General features: G+C 41.4%; 2 protein-coding genes across 10 annotated transcripts; one reads left to right on the forward strand and one right to left on the reverse strand.

The window, feature by feature from the left end:
• Positions 1-73: 73 nt before the first annotated feature.
• LOC135491463 (N-fatty-acyl-amino acid synthase/hydrolase PM20D1.2-like) lies at positions 74-5828 on the forward strand. The gene is made up of 11 exons (XM_064777359.1): positions 74-350; positions 794-1026; positions 1144-1230; positions 2201-2325; positions 2551-2670; positions 3062-3137; positions 3261-3322; positions 3884-3962; positions 4080-4151; positions 4632-4797; positions 5200-5828. Exons 1-11 carry the CDS (start codon positions 74-76, stop codon positions 5424-5426), a joined length of 1524 nt encoding a protein of 507 aa, XP_064633429.1. The 3' UTR covers positions 5427-5828.
• Positions 5829-6499: 671 nt separating this feature from the next.
• On the reverse strand, positions 6500-22053 carry LOC135490754 (tyrosine-protein phosphatase non-receptor type 12-like). 9 transcript variants are annotated; one of them, XM_064776211.1, is made up of 19 exons: positions 21861-22053; positions 21544-21652; positions 21030-21106; positions 20273-20407; positions 19746-19814; positions 18745-18950; positions 18394-18460; positions 18109-18186; positions 17583-17702; positions 16716-16758; positions 15270-16373; positions 14786-14950; positions 13874-13926; positions 13350-13367; positions 11625-11790; positions 10421-10497; positions 10024-10045; positions 9550-9606; positions 6500-8949 (listed from the first exon to the last, which is right to left on the reverse strand). In XM_064776211.1, the coding sequence occupies exons 1-19, from the start codon at positions 21945-21947 to the stop codon at positions 8885-8887; spliced, it is 2718 nt and encodes a 905-aa protein (XP_064632281.1). In that variant the 5' UTR covers positions 21948-22053; the 3' UTR covers positions 6500-8884. The 9 variants fall into 9 exon arrangements, with proteins under 9 accessions (XP_064632281.1, XP_064632283.1, XP_064632282.1 ...); XM_064776213.1 differs by lacking the exon at positions 14786-14950; XM_064776212.1 differs by lacking the exon at positions 13350-13367.
• Positions 22054-22057: the final 4 nt, after the last annotated feature.

Consider the following 22057-nt stretch of genomic DNA (forward strand, 5'->3'; position numbering starts at 1 on the left):
TTGCAGTCGCTTCAAAATACTGTTTACCGATTCTGTTGAAGCCGTGCAATGGGTCACATGACAATTGGGCAAAATGGCAGCTTCAACCAAAAAGTATTTTCGCAAATTTTGTTTTTTTTCTCTTTGTTTATTGTCGTTTATCACATTTGTGTGTATTGTCAGAACACTGAGTCTTAGTGAACACACCGACCATGAGACAGTGGAGACAAAGAGCTATGAATTGGCCATCAAAGCTGATGAAAAGCGCCTGAAAAGGTTCCAGGAAGCTCTGAGGTTCAAGACCATCAGCTTCAGTTCAGAAAAGAACAGCCCAGATGAGTTGATAGCTTATACACAGTTTATCAAAAAGTGTAAGATAGATTTATCTTGAAGCCAATATCAAGGTATTTGATGGAAACATTCCCCCCCCCCCCCCCCCCCCCGCCCCTAAATCAAATGATATCTACCGGTTGTGTGTCGTGCCATCAGCTTGTACACTTGTAGAGTATGTACAAACTATCATCACCTTTCACTGGATCACCCAATTTAGGACTTTTTAAAACATTGAATTGAGAACACATGAGCAAACTTTGCTTGAAGGAACCCATCGATGCTGTTGGAGGAAGTTGCCCTCTCTTTCACACAAGTTTACTTGAAAATGAAATCAAACCCGGGATCTCAGATGTAACAGTCCCTGATGTTTCCATTGTGCCACTTTGACAGCCCAATTGAGGATCTTGGTCCGGTTGTGCATTTAAGATGGTTGGAGTTTGGTTGTCTTGATCAGAAAATTCCTGTACTAATTTCTTTGCAGCCTACCCGAATATCCACAACAATCCTGGGGTTCAGCATGAAGTCGTCAACAATTACAGCCTCCTGTACAAAGTTCAAGGCACCGACACAAGCCTGAAGCCATATCTATTATGTGCTCACCTAGATGTCGTACCCATTGATGGTCAAGAGTGGAACCAGCCAGCCTTTGAGGGAAAGATAGTTGATGGATATATTTATGGACGCGGGGCACTTGATGATAAGCATGGACTTATGGTGAGCAGATTATGACGAAAGGTTTTTAGCAATAACATTTGCCAGTGTATGATGACTGTATTTTGGATAGCACACTTTATAGGTGAAGCATGGGTTTATTCTCTCCTTGTCTTACAGGGCATCCTTGAAGCACTGGAATATTTGTTGGAGAAAGGCCACAAGTTCAAGAGGACATTCTATGTTGCTTTCGGACATGATGAGGAGGTGATTATTTCTTCAAACTTGCTGTCGTAGATAGCAGCATCATGAGCTCGTATGCTGAAGTAAAAAGCACCAGAGTTTGAAGGTTTAGATTGGCATAAGAATCAAATAGGGTTAGATCAGGCTAAAACCCTTATATATACATGTATAACACAGATCAGATTCATATTTGAGCTTTTGATTCAGAAAAAAATTTACATTTTGCATCGAGCTCTTCCTCCACATTTTCAACTATCAAAATGTACATGTATACCACCAACTAGGTAAATTACACATAATTCCAATGGAAGATTAGGGTCCGTCTTGAAAAGAATAATGTTGTAGCAATAGTTTTGCTAAATGGAAGACTCGACTAACGTTGATTAATACTCGATTTTATCTCTGCTCGTCACTTTCCACGTTCGAACCCGCTCGTCTCTCCGCTTCAACACCACTCTGTCGATGACGTAACGACATTACGCATCATTGCGTCATCGACAGTACAGCGGGAAATACCGAGCGCAGCCGAGTGACGTAACACACGGGCGGGGATGGCCGGGTGACCGGGGCACGTCCGTAATGCTGGCGCCGCCGTGGCCAACCAGGGAACCAAGACTGTGACCCAGTTCACCACAGTCTCCTACAGAGGGCAAACTTAGATCTTGCTTTTTTCAGCTCCGTGGAGTTAGTGGCGCTGTACAGATTGCAAAGCTCTTTCTATCAAGAGGTTTAGAATTTGAATTTGTTCTTGATGAAGGAATGGTTGTAACTGACGCTGTGATGACACAGGTTCCAGTCCCGGTTGCACTGTAAGTTATGTATGTGAATGTCACAGTAGCAAACTGTCAACTTTGTTGTTTGCTGCAAGCAATGAATCTTGTTGCAGGTACCTGCCATGACTGCCGCAAATGCGTGATTTTTGTTGCATGCAATCATGATCGAATCACTGGTTTGCACTTTAAAGTTTCACCTTTGCATGCCTATCTGTTTGCAGGTGACAGGTTTTGGTGCTGAGGCAATTGCAAAACTTTTTAAATCACGAGGTTTAGAGTTCGAATTTGTCTATGATGAAGGACTTACGGTCATAGAAAATGCGATGGTTGAAGGCCCTATGGCAGTGTAAGTTTCACAATGTGACTGTGGTCAGGATGAAACAATTGCATAAGACCCTATAAAAATGCACAAAGGTGTTTTTGTGGTGCCTCGTGGTCAGTCTGTGCCTGTGATTATAAAAATATTTGGGGTTTTACCTTTAAAATCTGTCGGGCACTGTGAGGTAAGTGACGGTCGAACCAAGGTTCTGTGTCTGTCATATTTTTAACCCTGCATCTGTTTGACCTTTAGGATTGGAGTTTCCGAGAAAGGTTTTCTGACTTTAGAGCTGTCAGTTGAGTACACGGGCGGTCACTCTTCGATGCCAGACAGTGAGGGAGCTATCAGCATCCTAGCAAGGGCAGTTTCAAAGTATGTATCAAACCTCTGATAAATCATGTCATTAGGGGGATCTCTATATAAGCCTGGGTCGTTTGTGTTTGGTGTATATTCTTTGGCTCAGGCTATTGACTTGAAACTTGGTACATAGGTAGCCCTGTGTTATGAAACCTTGCAGACTAAACTTCAGTCTGGTTTGATTCCTGGTTTAGCTACCAGGTGGCTAAAACAATGACCTGTCTGTGAGGGAGGTGAGCACAATGGCCCTGGCCATTCCATTAAGCAAAGTTAAAGTACCGGTAGTTCAAATAGCACAGTTTAGAAATGAAATTGTAGAAGTGCAATTCTGTTCTATCATGGTACCCTACGTTTCACTTCCAAAATAGCTCTATATTTTCCGAATTTTTTTCTCCCACTATTTTAGACTAAAAGATAATCCTCAACCAAGTATGCTGGGCTATGGTCCAGAGATTGGAACACTCTTATCTACCGCTCCGAAGGTACGTGGAGTATAACCTCAGTTGAGTTCCCTGAACAGACAGATATTTTTCAATTGCTGTATAATTTTATCTTTCCATGCTCTATCAGCATTCAAATTTGAAAATTATGATATTCATTTTCAGATGAGTTTCTTGAACAGACTGGCGATAGCAAACGTGTGGCTTTTCAAGCCCATAATGTCTTGGTAAGTGTTCAGTCACATCAACGACACTCTTGGGAACTTCCATCGTTGCCATTTGGCTTGGAAAAGCAAAGTCGATTATGGTTTGCAGTGTAAAATTGCTGTACCAAGTAAGAGTAAAAAGGTGTTTGCAATGTAACAATCCTGTCCCAAGTAAGAGTAAAAAGGTGTTTGCAATGTAACAATCCTGTCCCAAGTAAGAGTAAAAAGGTGTTTGCAATGTAACAATCCTGTCCCAAGTAAGAGCAGTCACATCAACGACACTCTTGGGAACTTCCATCGTTGCCATTTGGCTTGGAAAAGCAAAGTCGATTATGGTTTGCAGTGTAAAATTGCTGTACCAAGTAAGAGTAAAAAGGTGTTTGCAATGTAACAATCCTGTCCCAAGTAAGAGTAAAAAGGTGTTTGCAATGTAACAATCCTGTCCCAAGTAAGAGTAAAAGGTGTTTGAAATGTAACAATCCTGTACCAAGTAAGAGTGAGTTGAGGGAGCTATTCATCTTCCATGATCCCTTCTATAAAAACTGAGTAGTTCTTTTTGATTCATCAATCTTTTTATTACAGGATGTTATCTCGCAAACCAGCGTCAAATGCTTTGATAAGGACAACCACCGCAGTCACCATGTTCCATTCTGGTGTTAAGGTGTGTAAATGTTGAAAAATGAGCACATTCGGTTTGATGTTGGTGTGGGACGTGTGGTGGATGATGAGTTGTCTCGTCTTGAATGCTAAGTTAATGTTGTGATGTGTTTAATTTCAGTCTAATATCTTGCCCCAGTCTGCCAAGGCCATCGTCAACCACAGAGTACATCCGGCTCAGACACTAAAAGAGGTAAGAAATTTAGATTAAAATAAAGGGGGTACAGACTCTGAAATACCCTATCACAGGGAAGTCAACTTTTCGATTTTTGGCAGATTTCCGACATTTACCCTTATGAAATGATTAACTTGTTAGCTGCTATGGAGAGAGCTCTTTCTCTGCTTTCTGTAGATCAGCGAATTTTCAAAATCAGACCAAAAATAAGCATTTTAGAGGTACTTTTGTGCAAGCAAGTGGAAGATTTTCACCAAAAAAAAATTCAGAATTTTTGCCTGAGCTCATTGACATCCCTCCAACATTGCATCCCAAATCATAAAAACTTCTTTGATGACTGTGAAAAAACTTTCGTCAGGAGACAGAAGGGGGATCTTCCAAGGCAGGAGGGGATTTCTACCCCTGTCCCATACTGAGAGAAACCCGAGAAACTGAGAAAAATATTATGACAAAGATTGCAGTGCTCATGATGCTGTTTTCCTTTACTTATGCTTGCAGGTTATTGAATATGACCGACAAGTTATCAACGATGTCAGAGTCAATATAACCATGCAAGATGGAGATGACCCACACCCGATGTCACCATACGATGAGACAACCTTCGGGTATCAGATCATCAAGAAGAGTATAAGCACGATATTCCAGGAGGCTGTGGTGGCACCAGGTGAGGTGGATGTCTTCTTATTCACCATTCACTCAACACTTGGAGGGATTATTCTCCAGGGAGTATTCCTCCTCCAGGGCAGGATGAGCGTTTTTACGTGGCATTATGGCTAGTTGCCAATTGGCCTACGTAGTGACGCAAGCTACTCATGTTTCTCACTAGGTGGGGTCTTTTGCTTGACCTGGTATAGACGCCAGATACGAGGAACCTCGGTTTCAGCTCCGTCAAAAGTCTGTGAAGAGCCAGAAATTTCGTTCCGTGAAAGGAAGAAGTAAGACTCCGAATGGAGTATCAAAAGTCAGGGTCTGGTGGTTACTCTAAACAAATTTGGCTGGCATTAACTTAGCTTGTTGCTTAAATGGTCCATCAACCCATGCTTACTACTGTTACTTTCTCTTCCAGGAATAATGATAGCCAACACGGACACCAAACACTATCTCCAGTTTTCAAAGTGTATTTATCGCTTTCGCCCAGCCCATCTCTATCTCGAGGATCTGAATCGCATTCACGGCAAAAACGAGCGGATTTCGGTGAAAAATTACGAGCAAGTTTTGAACTTTTTCATGGTGTTGATGCTGAACGGAGACTCGTCCACTTTAAGACCTCCTCACGAACATGGCGAATTGTAATGAGCTAGGTATGACATGTTTACAGCAGAACCTTCCTTAGTGGACACCTCTTTATCAAGGACACCCTATCTGTTAAGGACAATAGTTTTGGACACAAATTAGTCGCTTCCATTCAATTTGACCTCCCTGATCAGGAGACCTCTCTATTTAGGGCAGCATTTGTCAGTAATGAGGGTGTCCTTAATAGATGTTCTGCTGTTAATGAAATTGGTGAAATTAGGACATTTCAAATTGTGTAAATATTTACTGAATATAAACCTTAGCAATGCCTCTGTCAACACAAACATGTATCCTTTAATTGAGCAAATTCGAAATATAATGATAATGTGATATTTGATGTAAATTTTCTTTGCAACTTTTCTAATTTTTGATGAAACAAATATATACTAATTTCAGTATTGATATTGTTTCCGTGTTTATATGTCGGTTAGAAGAACAAACTTTTCCGAATGGAGTATCAAAAGTCAGGGTCTGGTGGTTACTCTAAACAAATTTGGCTGGCATTAACTTAGCTTGGTGTTAACTCCTTCAGTTAAGCCAGTTACCACCAGCATTTGTGACAACCAAGCAGGCCTCTGTCTCTAAATTTTTAGGTTCTGCCTAGTCTCCTAGTCTCCATCGACATCTGGCAAACTTTAGGATTAAGTGTCTTGCTCGAGGACACAGAAACGAAACAGCAGTTTTCCTTCCAAGAGTGTTGCTCAATCCATGTTGAAGATAAACGCCAACCTTACCTCAACTGAAAGCTGTCGTAACCACTTAAGGACAACTTCATCTTCCACTGACACAGATTGAGCAATGGGGCCCCCGGCCTGCAAGCCATTGGGCGACAAGAATCCACTGATTAAGACAGCATGATTCATGGCCATCCCGAGGCTGAGAGTGGGACAAAATAGCCAATCAGATATTGACTGCAGAATGTTTCGACAGCATGTATTCGCTGCCATATTGGTGTTTGTTTGTGACAGGGGATGTCCTCCACTATATTATTATTATAGGTGTTTTGGTTGTGCTCCGATACAATGCCGCAGTAACTCATTCCTCTCAATCACAAAGAAAGAAAACCAAGCGTCTTGATTTGAATTAAATTTATTCCCGAATAATAAAATATAAGAATATAACCTTTGTCTCATTCAGATTCTGAAGTAAAAAGCACATGGATCCTCAGAAAAAGATCAAGATGAATATATTATACAATATGATAAATATGATGTGATGATCACCAGCAGGAGTCTAATCAGACATAACTAAGCTCACCAGGAAGTTTCTTGGATATGAAATAACCAGTTCTTAATACACGTTATACTCCACAATTGTTTATTTTTCATCCGTGGTTGTGCGAACAACAGACGTTTTCTATATCGAACTCATTTTGGTCTGGTGGACTAAAACAGCAGTGAATGTAAACTCTGTGACCTTCAACTCTGATGTTTTGCATAATATATTGGAACCAGCCAATGGTATCTGAGAGAGAGCCATCCCATGATTCAATGTCAGGTCTGTCCGAATATCAGTCAAGTGACGGATGAACCTAAAGCCTCAATGCCAAAAAAAACAACGAACCTTTCCTCGCCCGAGCATTAGAAATTCGCACCAGGATAAATATATATCACATAAAAGTATCTTCGAACATTATATAATACTACCATTGGTTTGGCTCGAGTATAGCAATAGCTGGCAGCTTGAAGGGAGCAGTTTCAAGATATTGCCAGGAGGCATTCATCACTGGTGATAGTTACATTGTTATTGTGTAGAGAGCGTTACAGATATACATCTGAAAATGTGCACCGTTTGTAGTATGCCTGTGTACATTTTATGATCCCAAAGTCATCCACCATACAGGAACTCTGCAAACTACACATACTCCAGCCCAGCACATATTGAGCCACGCCTCCTTTAATAGAGCACTTTACACTGGGAGCGGGCTGTCACAAAGTGCTGTACAATAACAGTGTCACTACTCTTAAAGGAACTCTATAGGCATGAGCTACGTAGGTCAGATTAAGTTACACAGTGTCACCAATAGGGGTCTCTCCCACAACACAATAAATTGACACTGTTCACGCTTGTACAAGGAGTATATCAAACACAGCCCAGTCCCCTCAAACTTTGCATGCTAGTCCATGAGGACGACTGCTTTGACCCGCCAGCCCATGCCTATAGTCCCCCTCAACAAAGTTGTAGAAGGATACAATATTTTTGTTAATAAGGAGCATTACTCTGTGCAAGACATAAAACTATGTGATAGACAAAAATTATTCATGAGTGCAGGACAATCAGCAAATACTATTAAAAGAGCACCAAATATTCTTAAATACAACTGCTGCACAAATCAAAAATATTTCTGCCAGCATTTGTTCCTGTTGAGCAAACAAGCGATTTTTGTCGCTGTGACTTGTGATCATGAGCGCATGCGACAATAATCTCTCATTTGGTCATTGCAGGTGCGAGAATTCACAATTGCTGTGACCTCAATCAATATCAAAGCCAGCAACTCGCAGACAAACGACTTTTTATCGCTCATCACAGCAATGATTGTCACAGATAGCAGCAATAAATATCACTCGCAAAATAAATTAGAATTCTACTTCCGAACACACCACTGCTTTGTAAAATCCCAAATGATCATAACAGGTCAATCTGTAATTTGATCTACTTTCTAAAACTCCAACTAAATGGGCCTATGAACAAGATTCTTAATATATTCTGAATATACTGTGTCAATGGGTACAAGCCACAAGATGCAAGTCTCTCACACATAGGTGTATTACTGGTTAAAGAGGTCTATTGACCAGGTGCCCCTCGACCAACTGGCTTAAACCTGTTGACACAGCTTAAAGCAGGAGAGGCGCACCTATTACACATAGGTGCATTACAGGTCAGAAAGGCTTCTGGCACTTCTCAACTGGCTTAAACCTGTCAACACAGCTTAAAGCAGGAGAGGCTCACCTATTACACATAAGTGCATTACAGGTCAAAAAGGCTTCTGGCACTCCTCAACTGGCTTAAACCTGTCAACACAGTATTTCACTTGGATGGATGAAAAATAACAATATCACAGAATTTATGCTAAGGCACTCTTGGGTATCATGGAAGGGCAACCAATTCAGCTCTCATTTGAGCGTGAGCTGTCAAGGACAACAGGGAGGACAACATATCATTAATATCTAACAAGAATCAATCAGGAAACAAACAACTTATCTCTATGTTTGTCAACACAGATATTCCTCCTCATAAAAGCGTTCACCTGTACAATCTTAAACTAAAAGGTTTAGTAGGTTTGAACTGCACAGCCTTTGATTACTCTAATCACAATGAGGATTTAAAACAACCCAAAAAACCAAAAGATGGCACCATTGTTTTGATAATAAGGTTTCAAACAGACTTGCACACCATCAAGAACATAACCCCATCAACATTTTCAATTGAGCGGCTATCTCCAGAAGATTCAGCGGCCGTTAGCCCACCGTACTCCAGGGAGCTCGGCGAGGCCCCTTCGGCTTGTCTATTCTATTCGGATAGCCTGAAAATATCAAAAAATCATTTATAGCGGAAACTCCCTTAATAGGGTCACCTCTCTAAGCAGGACAACTCTCTAATAGGTGGAGTAGATTACAATCATCAGATTTCACCTCTATAATCTGGACTTCTCTTGAGCCAGGGTCTCCATGTCGTCATATGATACGGTCCCATAAGGTGGCAGTAATAGTTAGCGGTCCAATGCAAAACAGTACCTTTGCAGATGAAATGGACATGGCCTGCAAATCTATTGTGTACTTTATTGCCAGAAAGTGGCAATAGTTGTTAGTGGCTCAATACAATACAGAACCTTTTGTGGATGAAATTGACATGGGCTGGAACTATGTTGTGTATTGGACTGTATTCGTCCAAAAATAAACACTCCTATTCTTTGCACTCACTCATGTAGTGAAATATGTGCTTCTTTTTATTCATAATATGTGAAATACTTTGGAGACAACAGCAATGTCTTCCAAACAATTCATCTGCAAATTGATTATCATAAGAAGTTGTTGAAGCATGGTCATAGAAATCTGTTGGTATGTGTGAGAGCTCCGAGTCTCTTTTAAATTGTTAGCAGCAAGTCTAAAAGCACTGAACCTACCTAGAAACTCAGGTATCGTCACAAGTTTCGAATCATCTCCTCTAAGGGATATGGTATCTAAAGATTAGCAAAGGACGAATGTTATACTGTTATAATGTATATTACTACTGAAATACTCCCAGAGAGTAGAGCTTGACCCACAAATGTACAGGTTAATAGCTAGGGTAACAATGTTAAGCGCTTTGAGCGACTGAAACCAGCTGGATTAAGCACTATATAAGTCTCACAATTATTCATAATACTAGAGCAAGCCATCTATTAGTAAAGCTCTCCAAGCAAACAAGATGTCACTCAATCTTTTTTGTATTTGTCAAAAAAATTTTTTGGTTACGTTTTCTCCGGGGAGGGGAGAGGCATTCCCCCTGCTCAAATTAGGTTGCTTTTCGACAAGTCTAAAGCAAGTAGATAGCCATGTCAAATAGAAGTAATGAATTTTAAACGTCTATCATTCACACAAAAGCTTTGGACACTTACCAAACGTTGAAGAACCTTGAAACTGAAAAAATAGTATCTTCAAAAATCAAAAACAGACCATATACAGAAGAATATTGGATGAAATGTTAATAAAGTCTTAAAAAGAAGTTGTTGACAAATGTTTGGTATGGGCCAATAGGACTTTACTATAACTTTATTGCTTATAAGAAATACTTTGATCAGATCTGACACCTACCATAAATATACAAGAAATAATTTGATCAGCTCTGACACCTACCATAAATATACAAGAAATAATTTGATCAGATCTGACACCTACCATAAATATACAAGAAATACTTTGATCAGATCTGACACCTACCATAAATATACAAGAAATACTTTGATCAGATCTGACACCTACCATAAATATATCAAGATTTATTTATGCTCCTACCTTGCTCTTAAGTGTTGCAAAGCTAAACTTGAACTTTCCCCCACGAGTATCCTTCACACTCGGTTCATTTGACCTGCCTGGAAAAATATTAGGTACAAAAATAAATAAATAACGAGTCACTTGGCGACATTGATTCACTTGGGTGGAAGTTCAGTGTTGCTCCAGTTGGTGATCTTGACAACACTATAGATTCATGCACTTGATTGGGACCAACGTTTACATGACGAAGTGTTGGCCGTGTCACGTCACCATGCATTTTACATTACTGTAACGTGACGAGAAGCGACGTTTTCGTAAACGTTGGTCCCAATCAAGTGCATGGATCTATAGTATTCAGTCGCCTGTCCAAATCCAATCACTGATGCTGAAAAGGCCTGAAGATGCTAGTGAGGATAGCACCCAGCCGACCACAAATAACAGCAACCCCTCCTCAAAACACAACAATGCCAACTAATGCTTTCAATAAGAAAGGTCAGAAAACAGTATTAGTGACCTCAGAGGCCACCACCGCCTGACTATGATGCATGAATTCTAATCACAATACACTATGAACACTGCAACAAGCGTGATACATTATATATGAACATGCTATTTACAGACATCCCTCAATCTCAATAGACACCTTCTGCGCGAATAAATCGATGATCCAACATGCATAAATTACCACATTCAGCGGATCCGCACCACAAAAATCTCATGATCCCCACAGGTGGCCATTTTAATATCTTTTTGCAAGAGGCATGTACATATGAGCATTGTACTCAGCTGCACCCAGCTTCTGTATTCGATTTCCAAAAGTGCGAGATCACATATTTGTGGACAATAAAGTTCATTTTTGATTCAACTAAACACAACTAGACATCACCACAAACGCATCGATACCTCTGGCACAATTATTGGTTATGCCATCGCCGAGAAATCTACAAAATTAGTGCCAAGGGCACTAAAATCAAAAACTTGCATTGTACATGATTTACCTTTAGTAGCTGCACCTACAGTAGAAATAAAGGCATCTTAGCTCAAAGGATATTATAGCCCAAAGGATACGGGAGCTAGACCAGTTTTAAATTTTTCAGAAAAAGCCACTTAGTGGGCAAACTAAGAATCACACTGCATCCGGTTCAAGCTCAACTCCATGGGGAGTATCACACAACTGACAGCTCAGCATCTATTCAATCTCAGAGCTTTAGAGAAGTCCCCTTACCTAGATCGGGAATCTCCGGCATGGACCTGGCTGGTACAACACGTCGGTCTTCCTCAAACGATTTCGTCGGCACCGGCGGTCGGAAGTCTTCCTCTCCGCTGTCTTGGTCATGCCAGGTGGCAGAAGCACCATTTGGAGGCTGGATAGAGGGAGGTTTATGAGGGACCTGCGGGGAAGAACACTCATCAGTAGGATGGTCAGGACCCTGCACCAAGGAGGGGAAAAAGGTCGCGAGTTGTTTCGTCGGAGACAGACTTTTAAGTGCTGCTAAAAATGGATTTGTTGTATTTCTTTGCTGAGTATTCGGCGATTGATTTAAAGATGTTGTCGTAGATGAGAGTTCCGGAAGCTGGGGTTCAGCTGCAGCAGACCTTGATTCGTCAACACGGGGAGCTGGATCAATGGGGCTCCTGGGAGGTAAGTCAGGAGGAACCGAATCTAATTGGCCCCTTTGAATATCTAGCGTTGAGTTTTGTCCCTTCTTTGGCAGGTCGGGGAGACTTTCCTCGTTAGTCTTTCCAAAGTTAAAGTGGCCATCCCCAAACGCAACCTCTTCATAAACATTATCCACCGTTGGTGTCAACGAGAACGATCTGTCTGGAATTTTTGAAAGTTTTGGCGGTTGTTCAAATGGCTCGGACCTCGACCGGATAGTTTTTTTGGGATTATCAAGGTTACGCTCTGACTCTGTTTCTAACCCAGAATCTATAGAAGGGTATTCATCTGGCTGAATTGGAGGACTGAAGCTAGGGGCCGGTGAATCACCCTCACAGGAGTATGTGCCTGCTACTGCTACTGATTTACTTGGGTCACTGTCTATTACGGAGGAACTGAGGGCAGGGGGGTTGACTGAGGTGTCAGGGGGATTCTCCTGGAACGGAAAAGTGTCATTGTCTGAAGCTGAAGCAAGCTTATAAACAGCATAGTCTATTAACTGCTTTCTGTGCTGTCGTTGTGTCTTAACCAAAGATAGGAAAAATTAGAACTAAATATATTCCTTAAGGGAAAGTTACAACTATTTACAACTCGCTTCTTCTTAAAGAGTTGTGTCTTGCGAGGCTGGGCCGTCACTTGTGAAGTCTTAAGATGGCACTTTGGATATACAGTGGAACCTCCCTTAACCGACGCCTCCCTATAAAGGCATTCTCTAGATTAAGGACACTAGTACTGGTCCCAAATTGGTAGTTTTCATTCAATTTGACCTCTCTTATCAAGATACCTCTCTATAAAGGACAGCACTCGTCAGTAACGAGGGTGACTTTAATAGAGAGGTTTTACTGTACAGGAGAAAATGGGTATCGTTTGTAGACCATCTGTGTACATTTTCTGACACCAGTAAACCACAGAACATCCCTTCTCATACAGAAAGTCTGTGAAGGATGGGACACCCACCATTTCCTTTTTTGACACATTTAGCCCTCCTCGAACCACAGGTCTTAGTTGGGGTGTGAAAAGATCTCTCATCTGTGAGATAATCCAGTATCGCTGGAATTGATATGGATCAGCAGTCATGGAGATCACCGCTTGTCATAAGCAACTGCGACAACCATCGCTAACAAGTGATTTTTGTTGCATGGGATTATAATCGCAAATCGCAGTGACAAAAATTGCTCATTTGCAGGGCACTGTAGTGCTGACTCAGCATTATCTCAAGACACTCCTCTTAGTTTATTTCAGTGCAAAAGCAGCATACAATATTGGAAACAAAGCATCAATTCAACTCACTGCTTTTTTGACTTTTGCCTGTTTCAAAGACAAATCGTTGATACTGTGAGCCACTGAAATTCTGCGAACGTTTTATTTTTCGCTGATTTTGCAAATAAACTTAATTCGCAAAAATAACGATCGCAAAAAGCATTTTACAGTGGAATTTGTGATCCGCTAAAATAAAAATTGGGTGAAAAATGTATTTTTTCGTTCTGAAATTTTAGCCAATTGCCTCAAGTAAAACGGCAAATACATTTGGTGGTTTATAGTAATCTCATGTAAAATGACTATTCATCAGAATCTATAAAATGATTTTTTTTTTCTCGTTACCATGACCTAATTTGTTTTACCTGGTGAGACCCAGTAAGTGTAAACAAAACCCTGATTTTCTCAAAATTACCGCAATGTCGGTTACTGGGCCTTGAAAATCACTGCATAGTGTCTGGATTCAACTGCTTTTCAACCCTGGGTCCACCCTGAACATGGCTTAGGTTTCCCGGTAACCTTTTGAAATATTTGTGACCATGCGAATATATACTTACTGAATAGACGCAGTTGTCGCTTTCAGTCTTCCCTTTTTCTTTTTCCTCAACACCTGCAGAATTGTAAAGGAATTGTACATGAATAAATCAAATTAAAGATCGTTAGTCTAAAATTCAGGTCTTAAAGGAGTTATGGTATAATTTGACTTTAAATTGGTTTTAGAAATTTTCAAACTTTTGTTAGGAGAATGTATTACCCACTAGCGGAGGGTCACATATGGGTCACCCCGACGATAGAATTAGAAATAGAAAGAAGTTTATTGACACCTAATTCATGAGAGCAGAAGAAACAGTAGACTGGTGCGAGTTAAAATAAAGTGAATGCCCATTCAAAAGCTGGGAGGCTGTTCTCTCGAAAACAAAGAACCGACTCCCACCTTTGAAATTGGCATCCACTTTGTTTTGTAAGAGTGTTGATTGCTTTTAGGTTTCAAGTCCTAGCCAAAATGGCGGTACGCACACGTGACAGATACCCTGTGTCCTTGATAAGCCTCAACAGATCCAAAAAAGATCACTCATCAGGAAAATTAGCACGCACCAAGCTGCAGCAGGAGACTGAAGCTAATCACATGCAGTAGAACCTTCCTCAGCGGACACTTCCCTATTAAGGACAACCTCTCTATTAAGGACACTCGTTCTGGTCCCAAATTGGTTGTTTCCATTCGATTTGACCTCTCTAATCAAGACAACTCTCTATTAAGGACAGCACTTGTCAGTCCAAAGAGTGTTCTTAATAGCGAGGTTATACTATATTAAGCCTATATACACGTGGCACCATTACCAAAAAGACCTATCCTTTCCTCTAATTTGGGCTCTCATGCAAGAAATTTTACAAAATTTATAAATCTCATCCCGGCATAAGCTCGAAAGAAAGCGAGGCATGCACGCAATAACGTTGAAAGTGGTGCTCACCGACAGAATCAGTTATCTGCGGTTTACCACCTAATATTGCATAGGGGTCTTCATCATCCAACCACTCGGGGAGGAGCTTGGTGCGTCGTATGACGACCAAATCTTGGTCATTCGGGGCATTATTTTCAGAATCAGAACCGTCTGGTGCGAGTTCCTGATTATAACCTGTATGTACATGTAGGGGAGCATGAATTATTGCAAGGATTGAATTTTTTAGGCGCAAAGATGTTTGCCCAATTGAATGACACGATCAAATCAACGATATATTTCATGCTGCAATACTATGGCATATGACAGTTGCAATTTATCTCACTGGTGTCTCATAGGTCAACGGTATTTCGAAACATTCCATACGTGATCTATTGACTCTTTAAAACCCAATATTACTGGGTTATGACAGTGAAAAGTAGGTGCACCAAAAGCGACCTTCTATTATTAGGTTACTCAAGAGGAAAAGCAGAAAACATTTTGGATAGAATCTTACCAGTTGGTCCTCCTCCGACGTAGGCATACGCATCATCGTCCCCAATCCACTTGGGGTGCGTGATCGTCCGTCTCTTTACCGAATTCCCATCATCATTACAACTAACCCCTTGCTCTGATACTACGCGAGGTGGCGAGCCTAGCACGAATTCTCCCGTATCTGAATAGGAGCGCCGCAAATCCATTGTTACGCCTTTGATAAATTCATACGGCTCAGAATACTCAGAATTCTCCGATAGCACGACATGAGGTTTATCTCCACGTGGTAGAGGAAGTGGGATCCTCCTGTCTTCTTTCGGTTGTTCAGAACTGACATCGCTGTCGGAGTGTCCACGACTAATCTTAGCCACTGGCTCAGGCCTCGAGGCTCCATCTAAACTATCTGAACTGGCATGCTTCCGCTGCAGTAGTTCCTTGACAACACTTAGGTTTGAGTTTTCGAGATTTTGGATAGGTTTATCTGGTTTTTGAGTAGGTTTATCTGGTTTTGGATTAAGTTTATCAGGTTTCTGTGGCTTTTGAGATGGCTTGAATGGAAGTTCCAGTTTTTGAGACAGTTTATCAGGCTTTTGTCGAAAAACTCTGTCACCAGCCAGAGTCCTTTTTTTTCCACTTGCTGGTGCCATCACCGGTCCAGCTATTACAGTTTGCTCTAGTTTTTGTCTCAGTTCATTCATATTTATTTTACGTTCCTCCGCAGTATTCTCCTGACTAGATCTATTTGCCAAATTGTCAACAACCTCTGCTTTACCTCGATCATTTTTCTTTAGCGAACTAAAGGAAAACTTCCGCTTAGCTGGGAGTTTGTCAGCTGTACTGTTTAGAATGGGTTCCGATCGCCTGTCATCATTTTGCTCAGGCAGATTAGATTTTTTCACCGGAAGCGCCGGAGGTCCAGGACAAACTTTGACCTTCTCCTCGGACGGGGTTTTCGCGTTGATTTTACTAAGGGCGCGCGAAACTGAGTAGACTTTATCAGGTGTTTCATCGTCTTCGTCCGTAACCATGTTTTCAATAGTTTCCCGGATCATTTTCTCAGATGTGGGAGACGATAGACACTTGATCGGCAATTCGTCAGCATTTACATAGATGTCTTCCTCAAACGCTGAAATTATCAATAACGGGAAATGCATCAAAACCAGAGCACAAACAATAGAAAGGACAAGAAGCCAAACAACGGTAATGATTGTCCTTCTAAAAACTTAATTCAGGCCAACTTTTGAAAGAGAAACAATTATTAACAAAACACAATACAAAAATACAATAGTGACTTTGCAATTTGCTCTATGATGATCTCATATTATGATCTCATTATATGATTTCATAAGATATCATTACAAAAGTTTTTAGGCAGTTATACAGGTGGTGTATGATCTACTCTACCCCTAATAAATTACTGTATATCGTTTAGTGGGAAAGTGATAACCCAACAATATGTCACACATACATTCATCCTTGTTCATACTCCCTACGTCTTCATAGATAGAATCCTGAAATCAGATAAAAACAGACAAGTTAACACTCAACAGCTTCTATCAGTAGATCCATACTTTCATTTGGGAACAATGTATAGTACCCCCAGGTATATGGCACGGCTTAACCGGCCGGCTATGAGGTAATTCCTTTATGGCCCAGTGGTTGGCACGTTGGCCCCAGAGTGGAGGTTAAGCAACGTTGAGCACGGTCAACCTTTGCATTGGTGACCAGCGCGTACAATACAAACAATGTTTACATATATTTGGCTACTCTTTCGCTTAAGGAATTGATACTGAAAAAGACGTATTTGCTCTCTACCCAAAAACGGTGGAGCTAAAATGCAGACTAAAACCTAGGTGGGGAACCGAGGTTTTGGCCAACATTTTTGTCTCAACTGTCCATCACAAGCATCCATCGCGTCAGTTTTAGTGAGAGTGGGCAATTTGGTATGCAAGCCTATTGACCTTGACCTCAGTTTTAGTGAGAGTGGGCAATTTGGTATGCAAGCCTATTGACCTTGACCTCAGTTTTAGTGAGAGTGGGCAATTTGGTATGCAAGCCTATTGACCTTGACCTCAGTTTTAGTGAGAGTGGGCAATTTGGTATGCAAGCCTATTGACCTTGACCTCAGTTTTAGTGAGAGTGGGCAATTTGGTATGCAAGCCTATTGACCTTGACCTCAGTTTTAGTGAGAGTGGGCAATTTGGTATGCAAGCCTATTGACCTTGACCTCAGTTTTAGTGAGAGTGGGCAATTTGGTATGCAAGCCTATTGACCTTGACCTCAGTTTTAGTGAGAGTGGGCAATTTGGTATGCAAACCTAATGACCTTGACCTACCTCGACAATTGGCCTTCCCGATCCTTCTAGCATTACATTCTCGTATAAGTGATCTTTAATCATTGAAAGGTGGCGCTCAAATAACTCGGCGATTGCTTGGTGAACAAGAATGTATTGATCCTTGAAAGGAAAATAAAGTTTTCATAACAGTAATACTGGGACTTCTTCGAGAGAATTTCACAATTTTATGCCTTATGAGAAAATGCATCCAGAACCAAGGCCACCAATTATATTATTTTGGACACAGCCTGCTTTCATTTATTTGGGCTTATTTTACTGTTTTGCTGTGATTTCCTGCCAATCATCAGTCTTTTGTGCAAAAAGTCAGTCTTTTGTGTAAAAAGTTGATCTTTTGTGTGAAAAGTCGATCTTTTGTGTGAAAAGTCAGTCTTTTGTGTGAAAAGTCGGTCTTTTGAGTGAAAAGTCAGTCTTTTGTGTAAAAAGATGGTCTTTTGCAAAAAAGTTGGTCTTTTATGGCATTGTTTAACCCCTGCTTTATGCATTAAGCGCTAAAACCTTACTGTACCTTAGACTGTACAATGGACGGACGTTGTTTTCTCATCTCCAAAATGATGTTTTTGATGTTGAAGTCTTCGGTGAGAGCCTGAAAACAAACATACACCACATGAGACTGGAGTAGTCAAGGCATATTTAGAAGGGAACGCCACTGTGCCCCTTTATCCCCAATATTATGTGCCCTGCCCCTCCCCAAAAATGGCATTTTTAGTCATTAATTGATGTAAGCCAAGGGTTAAAAAGTGTTTTTTCTAAGTCAGCCCACAACCTACATTACCAGATGAATATAACTTACCCCACTCTTGAGGACATTCCAAGCATAATCAACAGCACAAATTGTTCCGGTCCGGCCACAACCAGCACTGAAATGACCAAAGCTTAAAGACATAGACACATGTCTATCTACTACAGGACACTGAGCGTGATGCAAGCTTTATTACAAGTGTCGTCCTCGTGTTGGTGATTTGGGGGTAATCCAGGACAACCCAATAAGGCCATAATGTCGTCCCTTGCCTCCAAGCAGGGCTTTGCCAATGCGACAATCTGCACAAAGATTTTCACCGCTCGAGAAAATAGAAAAAGTAGGCCGAATTGTTGATGTGCGAAATCCCCTTTAAACCAGACTACACCATCATGTTTAACATACCTGCAGTGGATCACAATAGGTGGCGAATCACCAGGCTGATCCACACGCATTTTCGCCACCATCTCTAGTAATGACGAGCAGGACTCGGGGGCTCCATGGTCAGGCCAATTAATGTAGTGAAACTGCTGTAGACAGCGTTCTTCAGTTCCTTTCCTTGCCACTAGGTGTCGTTTGCAAAAGTCTTCGCATATATTTTCCTCCTTTTTCTAAATGACAAAGATAGACAGATGCAGTGTCTCGGAGCGCTTGCATGCATTCCCCGCACCAATCCAGAAGCCTTTCTGTGGAAACCAAGGTGTGCCCATACTGCACTACAATAGCACTCCGCGACGTTACTATTTATAGCTCACAAGGTCATTTGCATAAGATATTGATGACGTTTTAGTCACGTGACAGTCGGACATCGACACTTATTTCTACGCATTTGAGCTTATTTCAAAGTCAATTATCTTTGACCCTGCATTGTTTTTAGCATGAATGATACCATAGAGTCAGAGAGAGAAATATTCAGAACAATTATGTGGTATTTCCAACACTCAGACATGTGCCAGATTGAATCTAACTGCCCTAGTTAGAAAGCCTGAATCCATTACGAAACCGCATGTTTGTCCGACATTGCCTGTAATTCAGCGATGGGGAAATAGAGGGCAGCAGCTGCAGTGACGTCATCTTCGCGGAATGCTGGGCATTTCAGGCATTTTGAATGTACCAAGTGGTACTGGACGAGTCTCAAACCCATGACCTTTTCATCACAGGTTATACGCTCTTCCACAGTGCCACAGAGGGCTTCCCATAACGACGACTGGCAGAGACAGTTGTTGTAAAGTGCTTTAAAACAGGTCTGGGTCAGCGAAAAGCAGAAAATACAACCATATCATTATCAACTTGGCTTCTTCTTGGAGAAAGTCAGGAGGCCCAACAAGGCAGTCCAGAGCCTTCATTTGAGAGAATATCATGATGCAGTGTCATATAATTACAAAGGTTTTTTAAGCCGTACTCACCAGTTTGACAGTGATTCCTCTGAAGGACTTCTCCTCACCACTATAGGCCCAGTATCTCTCGCACTTTGCCTGAAATGCAAATTTTTGTAAACAAATCTCTGTTTTCTGATACACATACAGTGGAACCTCCCTTAGCGGACACCTCTCTATTAAGGACAACCTGTCTGTTAAGGACACTAGTTATGGTCCCGAATTGGTTATTTCCATTCAATTTGACATCTCTAATCAGGACACCTTTTCATTAAGGACAGCACTTGTCAGTCCCAAGGGTGTCCTACCAAACAGGGCATTGGCAGGGCTCGAATTTAACCAAGGCCACCACTGCCATGGCAGTCAGTCCCTTCAAAATGGCCTTCGTACCCTCTCAAATCTTCTTTCACACTTTCCAGTACCCAAGGCCAAAATGGCTCTAAAATGGATGCTACAATAACTTGTTAATTCGATGCCTACATTGAGCTACTTCAAACTCATTTCAGGGGAGTGCACCAAGTGTAACCATTTCAAAATGGTCAAGTACTGACACATACCTTCCCTCCCTCCCGTTCATTACAAGCCATGATGACCACTTTGATCTCATACTTCCACAGCATCGCCCAGAAGTCATCGACGGTGTGGGGCATGGGTCCCTGTGAGGCAATGTAAGCTACCCCACCATGATGACCCTGAAAATAATACATTCAAATAGGATCAACTTGGACATGTTCTAAGGTCAATAGTCCAGTGTTCGCCACAGGGCTGCCTCAAGGTAGGATAGTATCACTGATAATCAAGAAGTGCTGCCAGTGTACAATACAAGGTAGGGTGGCCAGCAAGTCAAGCTTGGGTGGCTCTATAGAAACCCTTTACAAAATTCTAGAAGAAGGTATGTTGGGTGGCTCTTCCAAGATAGGGTGGGCTACCCTGATGAATGGCCTTGTGGAGAATCCTGATTGTCTGTCCCTCTTCTTCATCTTCAGCGTCCGTCCTGCACTTGTTGGTGTGATTCTCCCGGGAGTATTCCTCCTCCAAGGCAGGATGAGCGTTTTAACGAGCCACTATGGTGTAGGTGCAAGTGCGGTTTGTTGACCTAACGACTCCGACTTTAGCCAGAGGTGGAGACATATAAGCATAAGCTACTCATGTTTCTCATTGGGAGGGTCTTGTGCTTGCCCAGGCTTAGAAGCCAGATTGAAGGAATCTCAGTTTTATGTTTCATTTGAAGGAATGTGAAGAGCCAGGAATTTTAATTCCTTCAGCCACTCTATTTATCCATCCAAAAACACCAGAATAATGATCCTTTCTCACCCGAATGAAATTCGCATTGATGTAATCAGACCCTGGTAATCCTGGGATTATCGGCAGACACACTCTAGTCGTATCAACTGTAAATAAAAACATTCTTTTTTACCAGATTTTCACAAGGGTAATGGTCTTTTTCAGGATATATGTCAGCTTAGGGAGGTTCTACTGTATATCTAATATATCAGATGTCATCAGAACAAGTTGAGGATGAATAGTACCCCCCAGGTATATGGCACGGCTTAACCCGCCGGCCATGAGGGAATTCCTTTACAGCCCAGTGGTTGGCGCGTTGGCCCCAGAGTGGAAGTTAAGCAACGTTGCACGCGGTTAACTATTGGATCGGTGACTGGCACGCACAATACACCGACTGTAAAAAGTAAACTGGTGCAGCACAAGTTTCATCCAGGAAAACTTCCTGGTTCTGTCTCTCATTATCAAGAAAGCTGACATTGTTAAAGCCAATTTCATAAGAGCAATAGTACAATGCCCTTACGAGCTGAATGAAAGAGTTTCTTACATGGTCGTATGTCTTTGTATCTGTTCTTTTTAATGTTTTCTTCAGTTGCTCCGGCCAAAGCTTCATAACCCTCAACCAAGTTCAGCTGCCGGCTAAAATCACGCAACTCCTGAAATCATAGAATCAAAATACACATAGGGCCTAACTCATTAGGAATTCCCTTGGAATAAATCACTTTGCTTACTTCTTGATGGCTCAATCTGGAACTTGAAGTATAAGAATGATTTTTTATGACACGCCCTGTAGATAACTATACACTGTATACACGTACGCATAGTGAAGTATATAAAAACCCGGAAATCCAGACGACAGCTTACCAAGAACTCAGCGTGAAATGGATTATCTTCAGATGAAAATAGCTGCTCTTGATCAAGAAACTTCTGTAGCAAAGCTTTCAGAGACATTTTGTACCGATCGTGACATTCATGACACTTTTAATACCTATTTATTGAAGTTTCTCAAACAGACTCTCAAACCAGGAAGTAAAAGCATGGCCTTGTTTATTTTCACTACT

This window comes from Lineus longissimus, chromosome 7 (genome assembly GCF_910592395.1).
Source record: "Lineus longissimus chromosome 7, tnLinLong1.2, whole genome shotgun sequence".
NCBI lineage: Eukaryota > Metazoa > Nemertea > Pilidiophora > Heteronemertea > Lineidae > Lineus > Lineus longissimus.

Bases quoted from the DNA above. Each gene is read 5' to 3' on its own strand.
- LOC135491463 (XM_064777359.1), top strand. From the start codon at position 74: ATGGCAGCTTCAACCAAAAAGTATTTTCGCAAATTTTGTTTTTTTTCT. The intron at 2,326-2,550 runs GTAAGTTTCACA...TTTGACCTTTAG, and splicing joins GTTGAAGGCCCTATGGCAGT to GATTGGAGTTTCCGAGAAAG. The intron at 4,798-5,199 runs GTGAGGTGGATG...TTTCTCTTCCAG, and splicing joins GGAGGCTGTGGTGGCACCAG to GAATAATGATAGCCAACACG.
- LOC135490754 (XM_064776205.1), bottom strand. From the start codon at position 21,947: ATGTCTCTGAAAGCTTTGCTACAGAAGTTTCTTGATCAAGAGCAGCTA. The intron at 16,374-16,715 runs GTATGTGTGACA...TGATAATTTCAG, and splicing joins GAGTATGAACAAGGATGAAT to CGTTTGAGGAAGACATCTAT. The intron at 14,951-15,269 runs GTAAGATTCTAT...ATGTACATACAG, and splicing joins CGTCGGAGGAGGACCAACTG to GTTATAATCAGGAACTCGCA.